The sequence below is a fragment of the Lynx rufus genome, unplaced genomic scaffold, assembly GCF_022079265.1.
Source record: "Lynx rufus isolate CCGP_SWC_20201006 ecotype Redwood Valley unplaced genomic scaffold, mLynRuf1.p SCAF_1, whole genome shotgun sequence".
NCBI lineage: Eukaryota > Metazoa > Chordata > Mammalia > Carnivora > Felidae > Lynx > Lynx rufus.
Window position 1 is genome coordinate 93769171 of NW_025814823.1, and position 27636 is coordinate 93796806.

The 27636-nt window shown below is 40.1% G+C and overlaps 1 protein-coding gene across 2 annotated transcripts in view; it reads right to left on the reverse strand.

The window, feature by feature from the left end:
* Positions 1 to 27636, reverse strand: part of PGGT1B (protein geranylgeranyltransferase type I subunit beta) — a 62648-nt gene that overhangs the window by 27973 nt on the left and 7039 nt on the right. Inside the window, exons 2-6 of one of the 2 annotated variants that reach the window (XM_047083497.1) lie at positions 25747 to 25865; positions 7917 to 7984; positions 6442 to 6711; positions 3557 to 3708; positions 1577 to 1709 (exon numbers count right to left, since the gene is read on the reverse strand). In XM_047083497.1, coding sequence (XP_046939453.1) covers positions 1577 to 1709; positions 3557 to 3708; positions 6442 to 6711; positions 7917 to 7984; positions 25747 to 25865 — 742 coding nt within the window. The remainder of the gene's footprint in view (positions 1 to 1576; positions 1710 to 3556; positions 3709 to 6441; positions 6712 to 7916; positions 7985 to 25746; positions 25866 to 27636) is intronic. The other variant, XM_047083504.1, reaches the window with a different exon arrangement.

Below are 27636 nucleotides of genomic sequence, written 5' to 3' on the forward strand. Positions count from 1 at the left end.
AATGATCGATTCCTGGGCTATGGCTAGGAAAGTAAAAGATGAACCCGGAATATCTTGTGGCAGAAAGCAAAGGGCTGCTCAAAGCATACAGGGGGAGAGACAAAAAAAGGCACAAGCATCTGCTTGAAGGGGTTCTCACCGGCTGAATCTGGGACAATCTGACCATTAAAATATATAATGATAGTAACAGGTAATAGCCCACTGGATTAAATAAGAATCTGGAGTTCAAGGTGATATGGATAGACAGAGGTAAAGAGAAAGCTTTTTCTAAAAGCAGAATTTCAACTGAAAATTACAGAAGAAATGACACAGCTGGAAAATCAATTGCATACCAACACTAGCAGACAAAGAACCTGTTAGCCCAGACAATCTTATTATAGTTGGATAAAGTCTGATGAAGGACAGATTATTTGACAGTCTCCAAAACATCTCGCCACAAGATACTGAATCCTTCTAGGTGGAAAAATTCTAACTCTACAGAGAAAAATATGGCATACACCACCTTAATCGAGTGATCAAAAGTTACTATCACTGGTAACAGGGCAAGTCAGTATGCAACACTCCCAAAGACAACACGCTGAGGAGTGACACAGGGTCATTTCCTCAGTGTTCATGCCAAACCACATCATCACCTATCCTTCTACAGCACATAAATCTCTGTTTCTTTTAAAACTCCTTTCAGGCTCTGTTCTTTTGGACTCCACAGGCTTTTAAAAATGCCTGATCCACATTCTATAAAATCTGATCCACATTCACACATTCAATTAAAAACAATTTCATTCCTCTAAGAAATTAATTTTCATTTTGAAACACTAAGTGAAAGTTGAATTAACAGCCGAAAATAGTCTAATCTTTAAAACTAAAAACTCAGTATTCGGGGAAGTAATAAACTGGGGAAGCAACACTTCTACGTCTCCAGTTTCATATAAGAGACGAAAAAGTAAAGCAAAAGATAATTCTGGCTGAGACTGAGCTTTCCTTACTACTGCCAATGAGAAGATTAAATTGTACTGTGAAAGAATAACATTTCCATTTGATATTCTCCTTAAAAATAAACCTTAGATTGAAAAAAAAAGCACACGTCAAAGTATTAACAAAAATGATCCAAAAATCTATTGCTAGCCCAGTCAATCTTGTTATATTTGGTCTCTGCTAGTCAAATGACTTATGGAACTCCCACCTCACACCAAATATAGAAACAGTCTCCTCAAAGACACCATAAATCTCTACTATGCTTGGCCAGGGCTCTCTACTGACCCCTGCGAGGACAGTTTATCAAACATGTGCCTTTGAGATTTTGCTTCTTTTTTCTTCTAGGGCTGACCAATCTCTTTCTAATAAAGACATTTGTTTCTTCAGACATAAATTACATTTAAATTTTAATGGCCAATGAATCAATCTGCCCTTCACAATTATTTCTATATGGCTGTTCTGATTATATAAAGTATCTAAAAAGCAATGCTACTAACCTGATTTCCAGATTCTTGGTGGAAGAAAGAGGAGACGTGCATTTTACTGCAGCTCCCATATAGCAGCAAGAATGATCTAAAATAGTCGATTTATCAACGTAACTCACCATACTTCTTCTAATGTAATTGATGGCTTTTTTCATATCCATGCCAGACCAGTTGTTGAGCATATAGCAAATGCAGGAAGCACAGTATACAAATCGCATGTCATTTTCACTGCCTTCAGGGACTGCGCAGAAACTGGAAGTAATAACAGTATGACACACGATTACATGGCAGCAGAATTTATTTTTTTTATTTTCTTGCAGGGTGGGTGAGAAACACGGGCTTCATGTCTTTTGTCACAGAAAAACCTATTATTAAATACAGATTTAAAAACCATATACTACTTGTATTAAGTCAACAAATACAACTAGTACTCGAAAAATATAAAATGATCTCTAAATCACCCTCTGCTCCCAAGTTCTGATTTCTGGGTAGCTTTCCACACTACCAGTTACTCCTTACCAGATGCTACCACTCAGAGTAAGTTTATTTGCTCCCTACCACAGTTGTGGCACGCTAGCGTGAGAATGAGGGGGAATGGAGCAGGTAAAACACAGGACCTACTGAATAGTAAGAAATTCCCAAACCCAAGTTTTGATGTGTGAAATTTCTTCCAAATGTATATGTAGATAACCACTAACTGATCATATTGTGCTGTAATTCAATTTTTACCTATTCCATTAGTTTCAAGAGAAGTAACAGTCTGTGCCTGGTATCTATTTATTTATAAACAGGGATACAGTGGCAATAATCAAAGACTACACTGAAACTTGGAGGTATCAGTCACATATGCTGACTGAGGTCAAGATTCAGTTTTGCAGTATTTCCAATTAATGATAAAATATCTTATGTGTCTACATTAGTCTTCCCCTCACCGAGAGGGGTGGTTTTTTTTTTCTTTAATTGTATTTATCATCATTTGCTTTGACAATAACCTTTATCTTTCAGTTAATGACACCAGTGTTTCAAGATTTTAAGTAAACTCTACACCAAATGTGGGGCCTGAACTCACAACTGGGAGGTCAAGAGTCACATGCTCCACTGACTGAGCCAGCCACATGCCTGAGGGAAGGTTTTTTGTTTTTTTTTTTTAAGTCTAGAGAGAGAGAGAGAGAGAGAGAGACAGAGAGAGAGAGAGAGAGAGAGAGAGAGAGAGAGAGAGAGAGAGCGTGCACGAGCAGGGGAAGGGCAGAAAGAGGGAGAGAGAGAATCCCTAGCAAGCTCCTCTGTGCTGCCAGTGCAGAGCCTGATGTGGGGTTCAGCCTCACGAACGTGAGATCACGACCTGAGCTGAAACTAAGAGTCAGACGCTTAACCAACTGAGCCACCCAGGTGCTCCCCGAGAGCAGTGTTTTTAAACCTTGACAGGAAAATAGAGCTATTAATAGATGGAGCACTGACTTAACAATATAGCGGAATTTGTTTACAAAATCTCTTCGCTAAACAGGATCACTACTGCTTTGTCATTTCCTAGATTTGAAAACAATTTTCCCCTTAAAACTCTAGATATACCATACAAACCACCAAATATTAATAAATACACTAAGTTCTTTTTCTATCTTTTATAAATGTCATTGAAACCACTTACACTAGCATCTAATATTCAGCGTTCATCCCTTTCTCCCCCCAATCACTATGTCTTAAGTAATAAAAGTTCAGACTAAATGTATGCTTACTTCAAAATATCCATTTTTTTCACCGAGAAGGTAAATTAAAATCCATCTTACAAATGAAACCATTCAACCACTTATTTATGAATCTATTTACTGTGTCACTTAAAGAGAGAGAGGAAGAAAGGAGTTCTGCTAGTGTGATTTCTCTTTACTCACATAAAAATCTTGGATCTTTTTTTTCTTTTTTTGATTAGGCATTTAACTTTATGTATATACAGTGAACTTCAGGTGGTTCTAATAAGGGTTTATGATAAACCCTAAAGTTCTAGTACAGTACTGTACCCATTTTTTACTTGTATAAAATTTTTCCAAGAAAGAAAGAGAGACAGAAAGAAAAGGGAAAAAAAAAAATCAAAGAGTGACCCATACCTCCCATCTTCCAGCTGAAGAGCTCTCAAGCCCGCTAAGCAAGCTTCCTTATTTACTCGGCTTAGGTCATCTCCAAGAATAACTAAGCACGAAAGGCCAGTGTAGGTCATTGCTATGTGGCCACTATCATAAGGATGAGCTGTTCCAGGATTCTAAATTCAAAATAAACATAATGTTAATGAACTAGTAAACTGAAAACTTACTTCATTAAGCAATCTAATGCAAGGTTTCAGGAACTAGGAAAATGCATGTTTATACTGATTTGTACTGACACCTGATTGAAAAAGCAAACCTCCATTTTACATGACTCAATGTAAGTATAATCACATACTTTGCAGGCTACACAATTCTTAAACTTATCCTGCAAATCTAAAGCTTCAGGGAAGTAGTGCTTTTACACAAATAAACCAAATTATTTGAACTTCAAATGTCATCAACCATATCACTGATAACTTAAGTCTCAAGAAGTTAGAAAAGCATAGAGCTTTTCAAACAGAAACAATTTATGAAAGAAATAAAAATCCTTTTACTGTACAAATCCAAATTAAAAACCATAGTGACCACCATATAAAAATATTACAAAACAACACAGTTGAAAAACCTCATTCTGCTCCCATATACAATTTAATGAGTCTTCAAAACATATTAGCACTTAGAATAACAAAAAGCAAAGAGCTCTGTTACCAAAACTGAAAAAAATCTCTAGAAATAAAACAGTGTAACTTTTAAAATTTAGAGCCCAACGCACCCTGCTGGCAAAAAGTGTTCTGGAAGACTATCAGACCAGCAAATTGCTGAGGCGGAGCAGAGAAGTCTTACCAGGAAGCATTACCACGTTGTGTCGGATTTGTTTTACCACTCTGACTGTTTCAACAAAAGATAACCACAGTTATCAAAGAACTCTTAAGATACAAAATATGTGACTCATATAGGAAATCCTGTAAAGACCCTAGGCACTGGCACTGGCATTGATAAAATCTGGATTTAAAAGAAGTGTTTACTATGCCAAGTAACTTGATGTCCCACAATATACAAAGCATTCAGAGTTTTAGGGGGACCTGGGTGGCACACATGATTAAGTGTCCAACTCTTGAGCTCGGCTCAGGTCACAATCTCACAGTTTGTGAGTTTGAGCCCCACGTCGGGCTCTGCACTGATGGTGCAGAAGCTGCTTGGGATTCTGTCTCTCCCTCTCTCTGCCTCCCTCCAGCTTGTGCTCTCTGTCAAAATAAATAAATAAACTTAAAAAAAAAACAAAAAAAAGCATTCAGAGTTTTGCAATTAATTTCAAATAATCAGCTGATCCTATGAATCAGTCACTAAAAAAAAAAATATTTCACCTGAAAAATGTAAGATTTCACAATGTACTAATTTATATAAGTTTAAGAATGTCTTAAGCGCTTTTTTTTTTAATTGAAGTGTAGTTGACACACAATGAAGAACATTTTAATTTTGAAAGAATAAGAGTGTATTTTAAAATTCATCTCTCTCACTGGTTTCCCTTCTATCTCGGTTTAGGTTCATCAACAATTGCTCCAAATTCTAGGGTAACTGCTCAGCATACTGGAAAGCTAAAGTGAAGCTTGTACCAAGGTTCTGGTTCAAGCAGACTCCTCACCTACTATAATAAACGTTAACTTCGGGGCACCTGGATGGCTCAGTCAGTTAAACCTCTGACTTTGCTCAGGTCATGATCTCATGGTTCATGAGTTCAAGCCCTGAGTCGGACTCTGTGCTGACAGCTCGGAGCCCGGAGCCTGCTTCAGATTCTGTGTCTACCTCTCTCTCTGTCCCTCCCCCACTGATGCTCTATCTCTCTCTCTTTCTCTCAGAAATAAAAACATTAAAAACAAAATTTTAAAAAATTATAATAAATGTTAACTTCTACAACCGGTGAAATGCATCAAATCTTGGCTATACTACTCACTGGCCTGCTTCATTCCTCCTACTAGAATGTGGATATTAGTACCTCCCTCATGGGGTTATTGTGAGGGTTAAATAAAGTTACTGTCATAAAGATGCTGGTTATCTTGGTGACAATGCAAGCACAAGGCAGATACCCAAAGGGCCAGTACTTCTTGGGAGTCATGAACTAGGGTCCCGGAACCACCAGGCAGGAAATCACATTATTTTTCTGCTCACTGACCTTCTGTGGTTCCTCACAGAACAAGTTTGCACAGTGTTCAAGACCTTCTATAATCTGACACCACCCTACCCATCCGGCCTTATGTCTACAATTCCTTATATGGTCTCACAAACAGGCCAAACAAATTTTCATCTTGCTAACACTTAGAATTCATTCTGAGTTCCTCCCTTCAACTGAAACTCTGGTACTCCCAGCTATTCTATTCCACATTTGTAACAGCCTTCTTACAACTCCCACAGCCCATTTCATTTCTTGGTACTTAAACACATTTCATTTCTTGGTACTAGGTTAAAAGTACCAGGGAGAATCCAAACACAAATCAAATGTGGAGCTTAACCTTAAGGGCAGATCAAGTAATTACAATACGAAGTAGGACATAAAAGCGTCATGAGGGAGACAAAGTAACACAAAGCTTTAAATAAAGGATTCTTGTCTGTGCCAGAAGAGGAACTTGGAGGGTGGAGAGGAGAGGAGAGGCGAGGCGAGGAGAGGCGAGGAGAGGAGAGGCGAGAGGAGAGGCGAGGAGAGGAAAGGAGAGGCGGCTTCATAGGTAGAAGAAAAAGTAAAAGCAATGCAGAGAAAGAAAATTCTGGGTATTTAGCATGTACTGGGGACAACACATAATTTAAGAGACAATACAGAATTTGTGAAGGAAAACAGTGAGAAGAGTAGGCGGAAAGGCTCCATCAGTGTTTCTCGAAAAGTTCTCTATGGCCCTGGAAGGTCCTGGGGCATTTACCAGACAGGGTGGTTTGGTGAATTCGGAAGAAAAATTGCTGACACTACTGTATTTATGTACTGTGTCGGGAAATCCCATGTGCCTCTTCAGATTCTCGCCGACTCTGAGCCAACTGCTCCTGGGGGGCCTACATGAGTCCACTGGAGTCTCCTGCTCCTTCCACCACTCAAATTCAGACGAACACAACGTGGCATGGAGTGGGAACCAACCTCCCCCAGAAGATGCCAGGGGTCTAGGTGAATTAGAGCCAAAAAGAGGTTTCGGGAGACTCTGTAAACCAAAGCAAAAATGTTTTTGTGTTTTTAAATTTTATTCTTGTTATTTAAAAAAACGTGTTGGGGGTGGCACCTGGGTGGCTTAGTTGGTTGAGCATCGGACTTCACCTCAGGTCACGATCTCGCAGTCTGTGAGTTCTAGCCCTGCACTGGGCTCTCTGCTGTCAGCGCAGAGCCCACCTCGGATCCTCCTCCCTTCCCCCTCTGCCACTCCCCCACTTGCTTTCTCTTTCTCTCTCAAAAATAAATAAGCATTTAAAAATAAATAAATAAAATTGTCTTCAGAAGGGGGTACAGAAGGGGATTGTCTTTTACAAGTAATGTTATCAAAGTCCAGCTTTATTTCAATGAGGGCAGGTAAGCGTCTGAATAAGGTACGGCACTATAAAGCAGTTGTCATGACCACATGGCACGGCACCCAGAGAGCCTGTCCAATATGAGTAACGGGACAGCCATCTTCCTGAGGACCAGCATCAGCGGGAAAATATTACATGCACAGCAAAAAGGGAACAGATTTTGTGAATTCTTTGTTTTTAGATTCCTTGCTAAAAGCAGCGGGCACACGTGATTAGACACATCTTGGCAAATTCACATGACCTTGACACAGGCAAGGTGATCTACAGCCTAAGGCAGAGGAAGAAAGTTGAACCAGTGCCTCTATGAAAACATGCTGCCTTCTCCCAAATTACTGCTATTTATTCTAAAACTAGGAAGAGAGTATGAAAAAACAGGCAAAAGACAACCTGCCTATTGCCTCAAATTCGTTGCTCTTCACGTGTCTTCAATCACTGCCTTGGCAAGAGCTTTTTGTTTTATTCTTTAGAAACATGAGCCAAATGTAAAGTCCTTCACTAACACAGAAGTTCACTGGCTTCCTCGAGAGCAAGCACCAAGCACAGGAGAGCTGTATTTCCAATTCTCCAGGAAATCACCAGTAATTTTGACACACAAACAATAGGAGGAGAGACATAATACTTGTGACGGTAGCAAATTCTGCGTGCACACATACTGTGCATAGTTCCAGGAAGTAGGGTGGGTATCACTTTCCTTTAAGTAAAGGTCATAATACACATTATTAGCAGACAATATTTAGCTATAATGAAACACAGAAGCCTGGCTTCTGTGTCATTTCTTAGTTTTCTTTCTCACTAAAATCCATCCATCTCCCTCCTCCCTCCTCCCCACCCAGAAAGAACTCACCTTTGATGGGTTGAATGGAATACCCAGGTATGAAGAGCCTCGGAAACCACAGCGATTTAGATTGGATCCTAGAAAATAAAACCATGTACTTATTTAAAGTATATTTTATTTTTGAACAGACTCTAAAGCAGATCAATTATATATTCTTTCAGAAACTGAGTATTTTAGTACCAAAGCTTTGTCACTGTCTCCATTTTCATTCTAGCATGTGCCAGGTGTGTTCTCACTTTATGGGAATCTCACTTAATTTTCCAACCAGTCAGAGACAAAATAATGATTTCCTACCACATACCTTTAGTTTATAGCCTACCTCACTGCAGGTGAAATGCTTTCAAACCTTTTCTATACGATTATTTTTCATGTGATCAACATAATCAACCCCGTGTTAAAGAGCAGAAAACAGAAGCCCAGAGGTTAAGTGACATGTTCAAAGTAACAATCAGTTAATTACACATCTGGATCTAGAATCCTAACTTCCCTTACACTGCCTTTTTAACTTACTGCTTCTTTATATGTGAGCAAACTAAACACCTAAGATGCCCTAGTCACAAAAAAATGTAGGTACTTTGTATTTTAAATTTAAAAAACTTTTTTTTTTTTATTAATTTTTGAGAGAGACAGAGAGAGCGAGCAGGGGAGGGGCAGAGAGAAAGGGAGAGAGAAAATCCCAAGCAGGCTCCACACCGTCATCACGGAGCCTGATGTAGGATTCAAACTCACAAACCACGAGATCATGACCTGCACAGAAACCAAGAGTCGGGTGCTTAACCGAATGAGCCACCCAGGCACCCCCCGCCCCATGCTTTGTATTTTAGTACGGACAAACCTTTGTTCTGAGTCCAATGATCCACTCTACTTTGTTTTTATTTTTTATTTTAGAGAGCGCGCACACATGCAAGCAGGTAAAGGGCGGGGTGGGGGGTAGGGAGAGAGAATGTGAAGCAGGCTCCATGCTCAGCTCAGAGCCCAACGTGGGGCTTGATCCCTGGGATTATGACCTGAGCTGAAATCGGGTCAACTGAACCACCAAGGCACCCCATCCACTCTGCTTTGAAGTACTAGGAACTTGAGAAAGAAAATAAGCTGGGAACGAAGTCACATCCATGAAAAGGGAGCCCTGTGCATTGGTGGTGGGAATATAAATTGGTACAGCCATTATGGAATACAGTATGGAGGTTCTTCAAAAAATTATACACAGAACTACTATATGATTCAGCAATGCCACCACTGGGTAGACAGCCAAAGGAAACAAAATCACCATTTCAAAGACATATGTGCACCCCCATGATCGCTGCAACATAATTTGTAACAGCCAAGACATGGAAACAACCTAAGTGTCTATCAACAGAGGAGTGAAAAAATCTCTCTCTCACACACACGCACGCACGCACACACACACACACACACACACACACACACACACGCATATCCAGAATGTTCATCAGCCATGAAAGAGCAAATTCTGCCTTTTGTGACATTATGGATGCCACATGCAGTAAGTCAGAGAGAAACAAATATTGTATGTTCTCACTTACATGTGGAATTTAAAAAGGCTGAACCATGGAAACAGAGCAGAATGGTAGTTGACAGGAGCTGGGAGAAATGGTGAGATGTTAGTCAAAAGTACAAATGTCTACCTATAAGATGAGTAAGTTCTGGGGAGCTAATGCACAGGATGATGACTATAATTAATAGGACTGTGTTATACACTTGAAAGTTATTAGGAGAGATCTTAAATGTTGTCACCACACACTCACACAGGGTAATTATGTAAGGGGACTGTGGTAATCATTCTGCAATATATTCATGTATCAAACATCATGTTGTATACTTTACACTTACACGTGTTATATGCCAACAATACCTTTATGAAGCTGCAAAAAAAAAAAACTATAAATGAATAATTAGTTATACCCACAACAAGAAAATGGTTATGGGTTTGATTGCCATTAGAAAATCAGCATGATAGACACAGAAGATAGAAATGTAGTATCAGCAGACTGTACTGTATCATTAATAAAAAAAAAACCCGTAGATTTATAAATACGTTCTGACGTGAGAAACCAGTTTCGTATCTCTTAGGACTGGAACATGACTAAATCATAGTAACTGTTTTTCACTCTATTTTTTCAACACAGGTACTCTATTCAGCTTTCTATCTCTCATAAACTTACAACAGTAACTTAAACATTAATTTCTTATACAATTTAGGGAACTTTATCCACTAAATTTAAAATTCTCCACTAACCACCTTACACCATTAACAAAAAAATCTGAAAAAGGGTATTACCAAATGGTGATGATATTAATGAACATAGTTCTCTTATCTCTGCTAAAGACTTTTAAATGACTAAGCCACTTAAGACTCGCCATTATATAATAAGAGTCATAAAAAGGCTCAGACTCTGAATGGATAATGCTACATCTGAGAATTGACTCCAGGAACTTCCCATATGAGAAAGCTCGTATGCACAGAAACACCCAGGGCAGTATTACACTGGTGAAAATTTAGAAGCAACACAGAAGTCCAAGAGGTTAAATATAATACTATATCTCATCAAAGGAACATGATACTGCTAATAATTAGGGAAAACTATGTAGCAACATGGAGAAATGATCAAGTTAAGAGAAAAGGTAGGATGCGAACATTTATGTGATTATGTTTACAATTAACCAAAGGATGCTTCTCAACAAAGCCCAGAAAGGAATAAACAAAATAATATTGTGTGGAATGACAGGAGAGTGAATTCTGTTCTTTGTATCAGTGTTGCCATAACAAATTATCACAGAACTTATTAACTTGAAACCACACCCATTTGTTATCCGGCAGTTCTGTAAGTTCCAAAGTCCAAGATCAGCCTCACCAGGCTGGAATGGAGAGCCACCAGGGGCTGCGCTCCCTACTGGAGGCTCTGGGGGACAGTTGGCCCCAAGTTCCTTCCACTCGTCCAGTGTGTGGGACTGAGTCTCCACATCTTTGATCACCGCCAGCTGGGGCCCTTGCCACTGCTCACACCTGGGCCCCTGGACCCAAGCGTCTGCAATGGGGCTGAAATCTTTCTCCTGTCCTAGGGCCTCCCCTGTACATGGAACACCTACAGATCATCTCCCTATTTTGAGGTCAGCTGACCAGTAACCTTAACTTCATCTTCAAAGTCCATGGTGCTTAGTGTTTGAATAAGTACGGTACAGGAACTTAGGGGAGAGAGAGGGCGAGGGGGAACATCTTAATTCTAACACAGCTTCCAAACTCCAAACTGGGTGTAATGTTATACTTTTCTAAAAATAAATTGTCTTCACCAAGTCACAGATGTCTTTATCCCTTTATCACCACTTGTTTTAATCCCTCCTAATTGGGGGAGCGGCATGTCAAAGGTGTATTTTCCCTAGGCTTAATATTTCATCGGATGCTGAAATTATCTTCCTTAATTCCTGACATTTTTTTTTAATTTTTTTTTTTAACATTTATTTAGTTTTGAGACAGAGAGAGACAGAGCATGAACAGGGGAGGGGCAGAGAGAGAGGGAGACACAGAATCTGAAACAGGCTCCAGGCTCTGAGCTGTCAGCACAGAGCCCGACGCGGGGCTCGAACTCACAGACCGAGAGATCATGACCTGAGCCGAAATCGGATGCTTACTGACATATTTTTTAATGTTTTTTTTCTCTCTTATTTCCCCTTAGGAATGCCCTTTTAAAGATTATCCTTTTTTTTTTTTTTACATGTTTATTTATTGGGGCGCCTGGGTGGCTCAGTCAGTTAAACATCTCTTAGTTTCGGCTCAGGTTACGATTGCATGGTTCCTGAGTTCGAGCCCCACATGGGGGTCCATGCTGTCAGTGCAGAGCCTGCTTGGGATTTTCTCTCTCTCTTCTCCTCTTCCTCTCTCCCTGCCCCTCCCCTGCTTGTGCCCGTGCATGTGCACTCTCTCTCTCAAAATAAAAACTTAAAAAATGTTTTTAAATGTTTATTTACTGGGGGTGGGGCAGAGAGAGAGGGAGAGAATCTCAAGCAGGCTCAGCAGAGTCAGTGCAGAGCTGGAGGCGGGGCTCAATCTCACAAAAAATAAGCCTTAAAAAAAAACGGGGGTTGGGGGAGAAAGTTGTGCATCCCTGTTTCAGGTCTGAGTATATACTTCACTTAGGAAGCCTACCTTGAGCCCCCTTCTAAAAGGGTCCTGCCTCAATGTTGATGGCTGCTGAATGCTGCTGAATGAAGGCTAGGGTGGCTGTGTCAATTTCTTAAAATAAAACAATGTCTCCTGAATGCCTGACTCTTCCTATCAGGCTCTGCAGCATTTTACCCATAGAACTGCTTTCAAAATTCAATCTTCTCTAAGAGACTAGAAATCAATTATATATAAATCTTCAGGTACCTCTGAATTATAAGGCAAAGGTTTACATTCAAACTTAACAAAAAAATTTTTTAAATGTTTATTTATTTTTGAGAGAGAGAAAAAGAGCACACACGCATGGGAAAGGGCGGAGAGAGAGGGGACAGAGGATCCAAAGCAGCGTGGACGCTGATAGCAGCAAGCCCGATGTGGGGCTTGAACTCACCAACCATGACATCATCCATGACCTGAGCCCAAGTCAGAGGCTTAATCAACTGAGGCAACCAGGTGCTCCTACATTCAAACTTGTTAAAAGTTCTGCAGTGAAGTCATAATCAAAAACCAAAACAAAACAAAACAAAAAAAACCCAAAAAACAAAAATTCAATCCTCTCAATTCCTGCCACCACTTTATCACCTAGGTTCATGTAATATTCTAAATCCTGTGTTTTTGAGGTGCCTGGCTGGCTCAGTCAGTAGAGCATGTGACTCTTGATCTTGGGGTTGTGAGTTCAAGCCCCATGTTGGGTGTAGAGACTACTCAAAAATAAAATCTTTAAAAAATAGTAATAGATCCTGTGCTGCCATTTCAACAATCTTCATAGCACTTTCACCAGGGGTAGGTTCCATCTCAAGAAACCACTTTTTTTGCTCATCCATAAGGAGCAACTCCTCATCCGTTCAAGTTTTACCATGAGATTGCAGGAATTCGGTCACATCTTCAGGCTCCACTTCTAGCTCTCCTGATGTTTCCACTACATCTGCAGGGACTTCCTCCACTGAAGTCTAGGACCCCTCCAGGTCATCCATGAGAGTTGGAATTAACTTCTTCCAAACTCCTGTGAATGTATTTTGACCTCTTCCCATGAAACACAGATGTTCTTCGTGGCATCTAGACTGGGGAATCATTTCCAGAAGGTTTTTATTTTATTGTACCTAGATCCATCAGGGAAATCCCTACTTACGGCAGCTACAGCCTTACAATGCATTTCAATAAGACCTGAAAGTCAAAATGACTCCTTGACCCCTGAGCTGCAGAATGGATGCTGTGTTAGCAGGCATGAAAACAACATTCATCTCATTGTACATCTTCATCTGAGCTCTTGGGTGACCAAGTACACTGTCAATGAGCAATAATATTTTGAAGGAAATCTTTTCTGAGCAGGTCTCAACAGCGGGCCTAACATATTCAGTAAGCCATGTTGTAAACAGATGTGCTGTCACCCAGTTTTTGTTGTTCCATTTATAGAGCACAGGCAGAGTAGAGTTAGCAGAACTGAGGGCCCTAGGATTTTCAGAAATGGTAAATGAGGGGCACCTGCATGGCTCAGGGGGGCTAAGTGTCCGACTCGTGCTTTTGGCTCAAGTCATGATCTCACAGTTAGTGAGTTCAAGCTTCACACTGGGCTTTGAGTTGACAGCAGAGATTCTGCTCGGGATTCTCGGTCTCCCTCTCTCTCTCAAACATAAATAAACATTTAAAAAAGAGAGAGAGAAATGGTAAATGAGCACTGGCTTCTACTGAAAGTCACCAACTGCCTTAGCTCCTAGAAAGCTAGGCACTGACTTTTCTCTAGCTGGGAAAGTCATAGATGGTATTTTCTTCCAGAAGAAGGCTGTTTTGTCTACACTGAACGTTTTTTTAGTGTAGCCACCTTCATGAATTATCTTAGTGAGATCTTCTGGATAACTTGCTGCAGTATCTGTATCAGCACCTGCTGCTGCACCTGGTACTTTTATGTTACAAAAATGGCTTCTTTCCTTAAACCTCACGAACCAACGTCTGCTGGCTTCAAACTTCTCTTCTGCAGCTTCCTCACCTCCCAGACTTCATAGAAATGAAGGGAGTCTTGCTCTGGATTAGGTTTTGACTTAAGGAAATGTTGTGGCTGAGAACTTTCACCACCAGCAATAAAGTCGTTGTGCTCTCCATTTATGTGTTCAGTGGAGTAGCACTTTTTAAGTTTTATTTTTACTCAATTAATCTCTAGACCCAACATGAAGCTCAAACTCATGACCCTGATACCAAGAGTGGCATGCTCTTCCGACTGAGCCAGCCAGGTACCCCCGGAGTAGCACTTTTAATTTCCTTCAAGAACTCTTCCTCTGCACTCACAACTTGACTGACTGGCACAAGAGATCTAGCTTTTGGCCCGCTAGGCTTTTGACATGCCTTCCTCACCAAGCTTAATCATTTCTAGCTTATGATTTAAAGTGACAGATGTGCAAGCTCTTTCCTTTCATTTGAAGGCTGAGAGGCCATTGTAGGGTTCCTAACTGGCCTAATTTCAATATTGTTGTGTCTCAGGGACTCAGGAGAGGGATGAGGAGGAACGGCCGGTCAGTGGAGCAGTCACAACACACACATTTAGCAGTTAAGTGCGCCATCTTATATGGGCACAGTTTGTCGCGCCCCAAAACAATCTGAATAGTAATGTCAAAGATCACTGATCACGCACCACCATAATACATGTAACAAAAAAGTCTGAAACACTGCGAAAATTACCCAAATGTGGAACAGAGACACAAAATAAGCAAATGCTGTTGGAAAAATAGAACCAATAGACTTGAATGACACAGGGATGCCACAAACTTTCAATCCGTAAAAAATGCGGTATCTGCAAAACACAGTAAACTGAAGTGCAATAAAATGAGGAACGCCTGTTAGGGTTTAAAAAAATGTTTCTGAATGAAATATCATTTCTTTACCGGTAAATAACTAAATGGCATTTTTATTTCCTCATTTCTTTTTTTTTTTTTTTTCAGCGTTTATTTATTTTTGGGACAGAGAGAGACAGAGCATGAATGGGGGAGGGGCAGAGAGAGAGGGAGACACAGAATCGGAAACAGGCTCCAGGCTCTGAGCCATCAGCCCAGAGCCCGACGCGGGGCTCGAACTCACGGACCGCGAGATCGTGACCTGGCTGAAGTCGGACGCTTAACCGACTGCGCCACCCAGGCGCCCCTATTTCCTCATTTCTATGTTGTTAGCTTATTTACATCAATAACTTTTCTGAAAAGGCAGCAAAAATACTGATGTTCAAAAATATCACCTAAGGTTAGGAGATGATGGCATGGACGCGTGGAATCAAACTCAAGATCCTATTCTGACTAGTCCTGTGTTCCATAGGCAAGTAACAATCTCTCTGAGCTAGTTCTATTTCTGAGAGAGGAACAGTAATGTACTGCAAGCAGTATTTTGCAGGGTTCTTATGAGGGTTAAAGGACACGTTCTGATTATGCATACCACAGTGACCAAGGCACAAGAAACAGTAACCACTTCAAGTCAATTCATTAGATTTAAACAAAAGTGAAGAGGAAAGTAACAGAAGATTTCCTCTGAAACTGATTTTCTTTAAAATAAAAACACCTGCCTCCCCTCCATTTTCAAAAGAGTGCACACTGAAGAGAAGGCATTGGGCAATCCTAATCCTTTCTGGTTCTTGTCAAGATGTGCTTGCTATTGTGCTTTCGTTTATAATTCTAGTAAGCTTACCTATTCATGATAATTATTAAGTATAAACACGCAATTAATTCCAAATTTACAACTGGATGCATATTTAGGATAGTTTAAGCTTCCTTGGAGGTTATTAGACAGCGCCATCTAGTGCTCCTATTCAGTAGTAGCAGAATAAACTGGAAGTGTGGTTCAGGTCCCAGAAGAATCAAATGCATAATTTGAAAAAACACAGTACATGCCTCTTGGTCCTAACTCAGGTCCACATCAGAACCATCTGAGTGGGGCATGGACACTCATGTATATTAAAAGAAAAACAATCCCTGTTTGATATACAATTAGAATTGAGAACCACTGATGTGGTGAATGTATCCTCCACTATCACAGAGCCACAAAGTCAAACTAGTTTACTTTGTTACGTGGAAGCTGGTTTAGACAGCAATACATCATAAAAATCCAGGTTACTGCAGAAAAATGAAATTGGGTACATGGGAAGAAAAAGAGAATCAGCAAAAATGGGAGTATGTACAGGGATATAATATGCATGTGTGTTTATTTGGGAGCATGTAGAGGGATGTGCTTATTAGAGAATGTGTTTAGCTGTCTATGGCAAGGGAAAACAATCCTTTTGTCTTTATTTTTTGTGTCTGCACGTGAAAGACAATCATTAAGCTACAAAGCTGACTTCTTGATGATTGGAGCATCTCTCAGTTTAAAACTTAGGGTTTTAGGGGTGCCTGGGTAGCTCAGGTGGTTAAATGTCCGACTCTTGATTTCAGCCCAGGTCATGATCTCACATAGAGCCTGCTTAAGATCTTAAGATTCTCTCCCTCTGTCCCTCCTCCACTCGCACTCTCCCTTAAAAGAAAATAAAAAAACTTTTTTCATGTTTGTTTATTTTTTTTTTTAATTTTTTTTTCAACGTTTATTTATTTTTTGGGGGACAGAGAGAGACAGAGCATGAACGGGGGAGGGGCAGAGAGAGAGGGAGACACAGAATCGGAAACAGGCTCCAGGCTCTGAGCCATCAGCCCAGAGCCCGACGCGGGGCTCGAACTCACGGACCGCGAGATCGTGACCTGGCTGAAGTCCATTGCTTAACCGACTGCGCCACCCAGGCGCCCCTATGTTTGTTTATTTTTGAGAGAGATAAAGAGCAAGGAGGGGAGGGGCAGAGAGAGAAGAGACAGATCTGAAGCAGGCTCCAGGCTCTGAGCTGTCAGCACAGAGCCCAATGTGGGACTCAAACTCACGAACGGTGAGATCATGACCTGAGCCGACATGGAAAGCTTAACCAACTGAGCTACCCAGGCGCCCCCCCCAAATATTTTAATTACTTTTTTAATGTTTATTTGGGGGGGGATAGAGAGAGAGAGGGAGACGCAGAATCTGAAGCAGGCCCCAGGCTCTAGGCTGTCAGCACAGAACCCACAAGCCTTGAGGTCATGATCTGAGCTGAAATCAGAAGCTTAACCAACTAAGCCACCCAGGCGCCCCCAAAAATAAAATCTTTAAATCTTAGGGTTTTACTATTAAGCTCGTAATAAACACCAACTATATGTCAAACATTATAAAGGCAATATGTTTGGGTATTCTTTAAACAAAACAGTTATAAACCTATAAAATGTAAAACCTCAATGGCAGTTTAAAAAGATTTTAGTCACTGAAGCTGCTTTTCATAAGAAAGCAGCATATTACCCACTCTTCTAAGAGAAAATTTTATTGTGACATAAAAATACATTAAAAATTATATTTAGGTACTTCTAATAAAGAACAGCTCTTGGGTTACAATATCTCCATGCTATTAATAGTGGCCATGCTAGTTAAATATAATTTAAAACCTGATTTGGTCATGTTCTCAGTTTTCTCGTCCCCATTTTTTTTAAATATATTTTTAAAGTTTATTCATTTATTTTTAGAGACAGAGCGAGCGGGGGAGGGACAGAGAGAGGGAGACAGAGAAACCCATGCAGGCTCTGCACCCTGAGCAAAGAGCCTGATGTTGGGCACGAACTCAGGAACCATGAGATCATGATCTGGGCCAAGGGTGGATGCTTAACCGAGCCACCCAGGCACCCCTCTAATTCCCATTTTAACCACTAGGTTTTTGCACTAAGCAAACAACTCAAGTGAGGAACGTGGCAATTTTTTTATGTACAAATGGATGTGTACATTTTATTAGCACAGAAATAATTCCTCAGAGGTCTCAAGAAACACGTGCAAGGTGAACAAAACATTCTAGAGCCTACCAAATTGGTTTGTAGATCTATTCTCTAAATTTCACAGGTAAGTTTCATAGTCAGACCTAGGCCAACTACAGAAAAGGCATCCAACAAATGGATGTTTCATCCAACCAAACAGTAAATGGAGAATTCAGACTTGCAGCTGGATTGTGAACAGATGTGTGGTGTGGCCTACCAGACACACAGTGAGGGACACTGGACATTTGGGCACATCACCACTGCAGGGCTATCTTTGCAAAAAATATACTTTTTTTAAGGTTTATGTATTTTGATAGAGACAGAGAGATAAACAGACAGAGACAGAACACCAGCAGGGAAGTGGCAGAGAGAGAAGGACACAGATAATCCGAAGCAGGCTCTGCACTGGCAGCGTGGAGCCCAATGCAGGGCTCCAACTCGCAAACCATGAGATCATGAGATGAGTTAAAACCAGGTAGACACTTAACTTATTGAGCCACCCAGGTGTCCCAATCTTTGCAAAAAATTCTTGACCTACAATGCTTCCAAAACAGACATTCTATATAATTTTTTCAATGTACAATATGCTCAGTTGAGCCACATGAGAACTATACTTACACTTGTGAGCATGTTATCAAACAAAGGCAGCAATGGATTGAAAAATCTAAACAAAATTCTCAACAGAAAAACACACACACGATACACAGAGCATCTATTGTACGGAATCAGTACTGGAAATATACAGTAATGGGAATATCAAAGGACTGCAAAACAGAAAACTGTGCTCTAAATCTTCCTCTAGCATTAACTAGTTATACATTATTGTGGACAAATTATTAATCCCTTTGGATCTTAACATCCTCATTTGTAAAATGACAGACTATAATATTCTTTGCTTTGTTCTAGCTGTGCCCTTAATGAGAAAAGGGAATACACAACAGCCAGACTAATCCTTTTTTAAATTAAAAAAATAATTTACTTATTTTGGGGAGAGCGCAAGTTGGGGAGGGGCAGACAGAGGGGGACAGAGGATCCAAAGTAAGCTCTGTGTTGACAGGCTGACACCAGTGTGCCCAATGTGGGGCTCAAACTCACAAACCACGAGATCATGACCTGAGCTGAAGTCAGATGCTCAAGCAACTGAGCTACCCAGGTGCCCCTTTAATTTTTTTTTTATTGTTTATTTATTTTAGAGAGAGAATGAGAGAGAGAGAGAGAGAGACAGAGAGAGAGAGAGACAGAAATAGACAGAATCCAAAGCAGGCTACAGGCTCTGAGCTGTAAGCACAGAGCCCGACCCAGGGTTTGAACTTACAAACTGTAAGATCATGACCTGAGCCCAAGTTGGATGCTTAACTGACTGAGCCAGCGAGACACCCCTCCCTTGTGTTTCTTAAACACTTCTGGAGGTTGATGAGAAGGGCTCCAAATCTCCAATGGTGTGACCACACACTTAGACTGACATACCATTAGGGTCTTTACAACCCCAGAGTTAAGTGGAAAACCAGGGTTAATTCTGATTAAATATTCACAATGCACTTAAGGGCCACACATGATGGTCTCCACTAGGGACCTACATACTTCACTAGCAGAGCAGCATGGGGACTTGGGAGTCAGAAGTCTGGGATTTCAGTCTGACTCTATCACTTAATATCTCTGTGTGGCCTCGGGCAGGTCTCCTCATCACTCTGCTTCTCATTTTCCATTATAAAATTTTAATTAACATATAGCATTATTTCTGCAATAGCAAAATATCAATATCCATACATAACCATACAACCTTAAGTTTAGTTTTTTATTTTTGTTGTGTTTTGAAGAGGTTAAAGCTTTTCCTAACTTGAATTTTTAAATATAGAAACATGGTAAACACTTAAACAGTGCAGATATATAGAATAAAATGAAAGTACTACCTAATCCTGCCATCCTCCCACGTCTGTTTCCATCTACCTCCCCCTCTACAAAGATTTTCTATATACCCTTACAGAGTTCTTCCTATACATTTTTAATCAAAGACTTTTATTAAAACATCTGAGTACATGTTGGCATATATAATTTAACCACAGAAGAACATTTTCAAATCAGTATGTATATACCTAGATCTACCTCAATCACTTGGCTACTGTGTACTATTCTTGGTAGACCATAGTTGATTTAACTGTTCCACTTTTTTTTTTTTTTAATGTTTTTGTATTTAGTTTGAAGATCGAGCATGAGTGGGGGAAGGGCAGAGAGAAAGGGAGACAACAGAATGCTAGGCAGGCTTCAGGGTCTGAGCTGTCAGCACAGAGCCCGACACGGGGCTCAAGCTCGTGAACTGCCACCATCAGTGACCTGAGCCAAAGTCGAACACTTAACCAACTAAGCCACCCAGGCACCCCTTAACTGATTCACTTTTGTGAACACTGATTCCCCTTCTAATTTGTCAGTGAGATGAACAAGGCCGAAAAATATTCCACAGAGGTTTTTGCGCACACATATTAGTTTTCTGAGGTTAGTAACAACAAATTGCCACCAATCTAGAGGCTTTCAACAACAAAAAGTATTCTCTCACAGCTCTGGAACCCAGAAGTCCAAAATCAAGGTGTTGGTAGGGCTGGTTCCTTCTGGAGGCTCTGAGGGAAAGTCCATTCTGGCTTCTCTCTTAGCTTCTGGCAGCTCTGGGCAATCCCAGCAGTCCCGCGTACTAACCAGCACTCTAATCTCCGCCTCCACCCTGGCACCACCTTCCCCCTGCGTCTTCAATCTCCCTCTTCCCTTTTCCTATAAGGATACCACTCACCAATCTGGAGATCTTTACCTTAATTACACCTGTGAAGGCCCCTATTCCAACTAAGGTCATATTCTGAGGTTCTGATCGCACATAACTTTTGGGGCCATTAATCAACCCAGGACCACACACACGAGAATATGTCAGTTGTATAAAAAATTATACTGCTAAAATACCTCTCAAAAGGTTACAATGATTTTCGTTTCCACCAAAATGATACTAAAGTGCTCTTTCCCCTGATTCTTGCCAACTTTTAAAACTTCGGGCTAAATCTATGTGTTAGATAAAAAAAATAATGCAATACTGTTTCTACTGCATCTCCCTGACTTTTCTAGTAAGGTTAATCCTGTATTTACTGTCTTCTTTTGAGAACCTCCTATTCTTAAATTTTGTCATTTTCTACGCGCTGATGTGTCATTTTCTTCTCAATCTTTTAAGAATTCTTCACAGCCTGGATATTAATATTTTATAATATATGTTGCCACAATTTCCAAGCCTGTCACTTATTCAACCTTATCTTTTACTGCATAACATTTAAAAGTATTTATTTAATCAAATTTACCAAGTTATTCTTTTATGGTCCTGGGCTTTTAACATTTTTAGATTTTTAAGCAGGACAAATATAGACAGATGAGTAACGGACAGCACATTCTACTCTGTCTGCAAATAAATGCCTTATGAATGAGAAAATATTTGAGGAGCCAGAGGAGGCTTAAATTAGGTGTTCTAAGACGCAATTTCCAACAAGCAATTCTCAGAACGCCAGCCATTCATTCAACGCAACTGAATATAGCTCAATATAATCAACTCTGACACTACTCAGACACAGCATCAGATTCCACAGGCTGAGGGCTCAGTCCTACTGGACTGCAAACCGCCCCAAACCCACCCCCAACTTCAGACATCGTCAGCCCAGTTAGCTGTGCTTCTGACCCACTGGTTATGCACTGGAGGTTCCCACGAGCCCCTCTCCTTAGGTACAATTATTGTGCCAGCTCACAGAACTCAAACGAAACACGTTATTAACAGTAAAAGGATGTAACTCACAAAGAGCCAAATGGAAGAGGTGCAGAGGGCAAGGTATGGGGATGGGCTGCAGAGTTTCCCTGCCTCTGCCCTCTCTAGGAGCGCCACCCTCCCAGCATCTCCACGTGTTCAACAACCAGGAAGCTCTCTGAACCCCGTCCTTTTGAGTTTTTATGTAGGCTACGTTTTTTGGACAAGAACTATTAAATTGAAGCTGGCAATTGCTTCAACCTCCCTGGAGGTCAGGGGTGGGACTGAAAGTGCCAACCCTCTAATCACTGCTTAGAGGCCAGCAGCCCCCATCCTTAGGTGCTTTCCAGAATCTCATTAACATAACAAAAGACAACTTTATCCCCCTCCAAAGGCTTAAGAAATGCTAAGGGTTTTGGAAGCGGTGAGAGGGGGGCTGTGGATGAAGACAAAACATACACGTCTCATAAATCACAATATCACAATGCTGTAGACCCAACGTGAAAATACGGAGAAGAGGAACAGCAAAGTTGGAGGAGGTATGGGTGATTTAATTAATAGTCCAACAACTCCTGATGCACAACAATGCCTTAGGCACTGAAAGAGAAGAAATGTAAGACAGACACATTCTCTGCCCTCCAGAAGTTTACAATTTGGACACAAGCAAAAACCTTTTAAGCAGTGGTTAAGCAACTACAAATGAAAAAAAAAATTAGCAAACCAATGAAATCCGTGTAGTTGACAATACGAAGGGAAATAAGAATTCTGATGGGTCTCAGATGGTGAGTACCAATCAGGATTCAAAAAAAATTTTTTAAACCTTTACCAAACTAAAATAAACATAAGAAAAGTGCACTATCATAATCAAACAACTCAATCAGCTGTGGCAAGTAAAGTCATCCACATAACCAGCACTCATAAGTCCGCTCCTACTTCGCTCCTACTTTCCCTTCGCATTTCCTTCCTTCACTCCCCAAAAGGTCAGACTGGTTTTGTCTAATTTTGTACTTTGTGTAAAGAGAGTAAGACACTAGGTACTTTTTTCCCCCCAAAAAAACCTGTCTGTGACATTCATCAAAAGTTTTGCATATAGTTAGAGACTGTTCTTTTCCGTTACCATACGGTATTCCATTGTGTGAATATTTTAATACACCACTTATCGATTATACCAGTGATGGGTAGTTTCTGTGGTGCCTACATCTGGACTCTTGTGAAACACTACTATGAACATTCTCATGTGCATCCTGTGGTGAACACGTTTTCACTTCTGTGGGCTGTGTACTAGGGAACACAAGCCCCGTGTCAGGGACCACACAGATGTGCAGCGCTATTAAGTACCACCCAACAGTTTCCAAAGGATGGGCACAACCCCTCCAGCACTGTGTGGGAGCTCCAGGTGCGCTGCACTTTCCCGACAACTGCTATTCGCCGCCTCTTCCACGTTAGCCATTCTAGTGAATCTGCAGCAAATGCAATTATTACGAATGATATGAGAGTTCAGATAATAGCAAATCCCTCACAACAGAGCAGACTTTAGAAAGAATGCAGGTTTTAATTAAACTAACTGCACACAAAAAAAGAGTTCACTGACTTGCTTAGTCACATACCCAAGGGATAACAAAATGATACATGTAAAGTCCACGTTTAAGAGTGTAAAAGTGGGGCACCTGGGTCGCTCAGTCGGTTAAGTGTCCGACTTCAGCTGAGTTCATGATCTTGCAGTTTGTGAATTCAAGCCCCATGTCGGGCTCTGTGCCGAGCCTGCTTCAGATTCTGTGTCTGCCTCCCTTCTCTACCCCTCCTTGGCTCACGATCTTTCTCAAAATAAACAGATGTTAAAAAAAAAAAAAAAACATAAAAGCAGCAGTCAATTATTCTATGGCCACTGCTCTTCCACTGGGAGAAGAATTAACCAGTTATTTTAACCACTCTCTAAAGTGCATTAAAAAAAGAAAAGAATATGTGTATTAATGGGTATTAGGCTGTTGTAAAAAAACTTACAACAAAATGGTAGAAGACAGTACACGTATTTTAAGAGAAGACAATCACGGAGCCAGCAAAGAGTGCTCAAGAGTGGGGAGAAATATGAAGACAAGACAGAAAGTAGAAGACAAGGTGAATAAACGTTCTGGTGACTAAAACCTGTCCAAAAGAGTTCTCTCACTAAAATCTTAAGATCCATACTTTTCTATAGTATAGAAGCAATGGCTATTTTATTTCAGGAAAATGAATATCAGTAAATGTTTTATAAAAATAATATAAAATGTTCAGCAAAAATGTACAGAACAGCTTTTCTGTGACTCACTCTGTACAATTTCACATGTGCACTATGTGAGATACATCCCCTTAAGAAACTACAGCATAAAATTTAATCAGGACAGGTATTTTCAGTAAACAATAAAACATCAGAATCTATAATAATACTACATCTAATATTTATTTTTATTAAAACAATTTTTTTAAGTTTATTTACTTTGAGAGAGACTGAACATGAGCAGGGGTGAGGTAGAGAGAGAGAGAGGTGAGAGAGAATCCCAAGCAGGCTCCGTGCTGTCAGTGTGGAGTCTGAAATGGAGCTCGATCCCACAAACCAGGAGATCATGACCCAAGCCGAAATCGAGTCAGATGCTGAACTGAGCCACCCAGACGTCCCTAATACTTAACTTTAAAGGTTTTTTAAAAAAATCCCAGACTCAAACTAGTAAAAAAACCAAAACAAATTACTTCAATTTTTCAGGTGTCTAGCACCGTGCCTCACGTCAGTCCCCAAACTCCTAGAGGGTGAGCAGCACATCCTGTAATTTATCACAGCCTCTGTCCACAGGCTCAGCAAGACATTCAATAAATCCTACTCACCAACATGCTTGAATGTGTAACCACTGACCAGTATAGCATATATGCTGCTTCATGCAGCTGGTGAAAAGTGATCGGGTGTTTCCATAAGACAGACCTAGTTCAAAACGCTTAATCATTTTTAAACAACAATCTGTAAACAGGCACAGATTTTAGAAATTATATAAACACAAGCACTACAAAATTCAAGAACAATAAAGTAGAAAGACATAAACTATGCCTAAGAGCATCTGCTAACAGACCAAACCTCTTTCTAAACAAACTTTCAGTTTATTATTTCCTTCGAGTTTATCTAGGTTGGGACCTTCGTACACATTTACTCCAACCAATGAAACACATGGTTAATTTATAAATGTTGACTCTTAAGAGCCAACTGAGTGATGACCGTGCTAAAAAAAAAAACAACTGTGTCATTTCCTGGGAGTTTATCTGCTTCTCTTTTCAAGGTTCGAATCTCTAACATTTATAACTTATATCAATGTTAGGTATGAACAGAGTAAGCAATAGGGTATATAAAACTTGTGTGCATTTAGTTGATCGGGTAATATATAAATTTTGAAAATTAATGTAACTGGCCAGAATTGATCAAGCTTAAGAAGCATCATAAAAAGGACTGGAGTGCTAGTAAGAGGTCTAAGAAACCGTTAAGGAAAGGCTCATGAAACATGAAACGTTAAGAGGGAAAACCACAGGAAGACTGAAATGAAACTTTGTGACGGAAGAGAGTTCACTGAGAAGAAAAAAAGAAATGGCTGGGAATGAAAAATAGAGCAAACGCTACCAAACTAACCAAACATAAACACCACATACAAAGCATCCACAGGCAGTCATCAACGTGGAGGCGCAGAACACAATATGCAGCTATAACTGCCAATCTCTAATCCCAGACAACCGCCAACTGTTCTCTCGAGAGATTAATGATCAGGCTACTTTTTATTTCATTTTTTTTAAGTAATCTCTACCCCCACCATGGGGCTCAAACTCACGACCCCAAGGATCCAGAGTCGCACGATCCACCTACTGCCAGCCAGGCGCCCCCATGACTAGACCTCTCAAGTTCTGTGCTGGAACAGAATAGGAGGGCAGCACTGCAAGCAAAAACATGGCTGAACAAAACGTGGTAAGAGTTTACGAATAAATACTGCGATTTGCTAGTCCAACACATGTTATGCCGAGTACAACTAGCTAGTCATACTAAAAATAAAATGCTAAAAACTCACTCACTGTCTTCTGTGGGAAGGACCTGCAGGGAGTAAATCCACTCTATTATATCATCTTTGTTCACCACATCTAAGGAGTCCAACATATCCAGCCCGGAGAGAGCAAAAAATGCAATTGTCAACCTAAAAGAAAAAAAAACAAAGAAACAAACGTAAAATTACATCATAACTGTCTAAACACTGAAGTTTTTCCTGTTCAGAAAAATAAAGTCTTTCTAATTTTAAAATTAATTCAAACAGTTCTCTCATTTTGCAAAAGCCAAAAAGTCATATTTATTCTTATAATTTAAAAATATCAATCAAATCTTTGTTTCATTTGTAAAAAGGAGCGTTTGGGGGTAAAAAAAAAAAAAAACAGTCATACACATTTGAAACTCATCAGCAACCTGAAGGCTAATGTAGGTTAAAAAAGGAATTCCCTGCACACAATTAGTACAAGTAAGTCCAAAAGGCTGGAAAACATAGAGAATACCAATTTCCACTTACTTGCCAAGAACAGCTACACTTATAGTGGGTGCTTAATTCTTAAGGAAGGTTAGAATAAACCCATCTGTATTCAAATTTGTTTACAAATAATGTAACTGGACAAAACTTAAACTGAATTTTGGGAAATAAGGAACACTTTAAAAAATACATATGCATTTCAACTTCATTTTCCCAGAGAGGATTCTTCAATGGAATGAAAAACTGTAAGGCAACACATTCCCTTCCAAGATTGCATCCTAAATGAGAAATGTAAACTCTGTGTTTTCATTTAAAACTAGTACTTAAGTGATTACTTTTTACATAAAGAGTTTGTTATATATAATTCTTTTCAGGCTGAGATACATTCTATACTGTTTTCTGAACATGGTTATCTTTTTTTTAAATTTAAGTAATCTCTACACCCCACATGGGGCTTGAACTCACAGCCCTGGGATCAAGAGTTGCATGCTCTATATTGACTGAGCCAGCCAGGCACCCCTGAACATGGTTATCACATTTCTATATTCTAACAGTTCCTATGACTAATACTAAACAATTAATACTTTAAATCATCTGGTCCAAAATCTTACAGCAAAGCCACTTGACACATTCTGCAACCTTTTCAAAAAAGATTCCAAAAGAGAAATAAGCCCTAATGCCCTCATTGTGTATAATAAATTAACTTCTTTCTCATGCATCTAGAAAAATATTACCAACTTAAGAAAAATGAGAAAACAGTCACTCTTTCTTTACATTTTTTTTTAACCATGTAATTCTCTCTCTGACCCCTGGTTGAAAAAGGCTAGCATACATTAGATAACAGGAGGAAACACACCAAAGAGTAATTCCAACCAACGCTTAAGGGCAAAACCTAAAACTGATAAGATATTGTTACACTTAAGAACAAAGATTTGGGGAAAGTTACATTATTGAGAGACTATTACTGTGTATTAGACAGGGAGCTAGAAAATTTCTCATATGCTGTATCTCAATTTAATTCTAACAAACCACCGAGAGCCATCAGAATTACGCAGGTGATTTACCTGAGCAAGATCAGGATTAAATTAAGGACGGTGGAACCCCTTTATGTGGGAGGCTACAGTTCAGAGTTCAGATTCTGCTGTCAAATGAGCTGGTTCAAATCATATGTTGGCTGATTTACAGCCATTCATAACCTGGGCAGGATCTTTTCTGCCTTTTCTAAGTCTGCTTATCTATAAATCCTCATCACACCTCACACAGGTATTCACTACCTGCCCACACGCAAGCACTCACCCAAGGAGGCTATCACTACTGGTATTTTCCCTGATTTGACATGAGTTAGTGACCTCAGAATCTAATCACACTGTTACACTATAGGCCTTATCTCCAGGTCCCTGGTTGGCAACCTTCCTCGCCACAGAGAGCCCTGCCCTTCCCCAAAACAAAA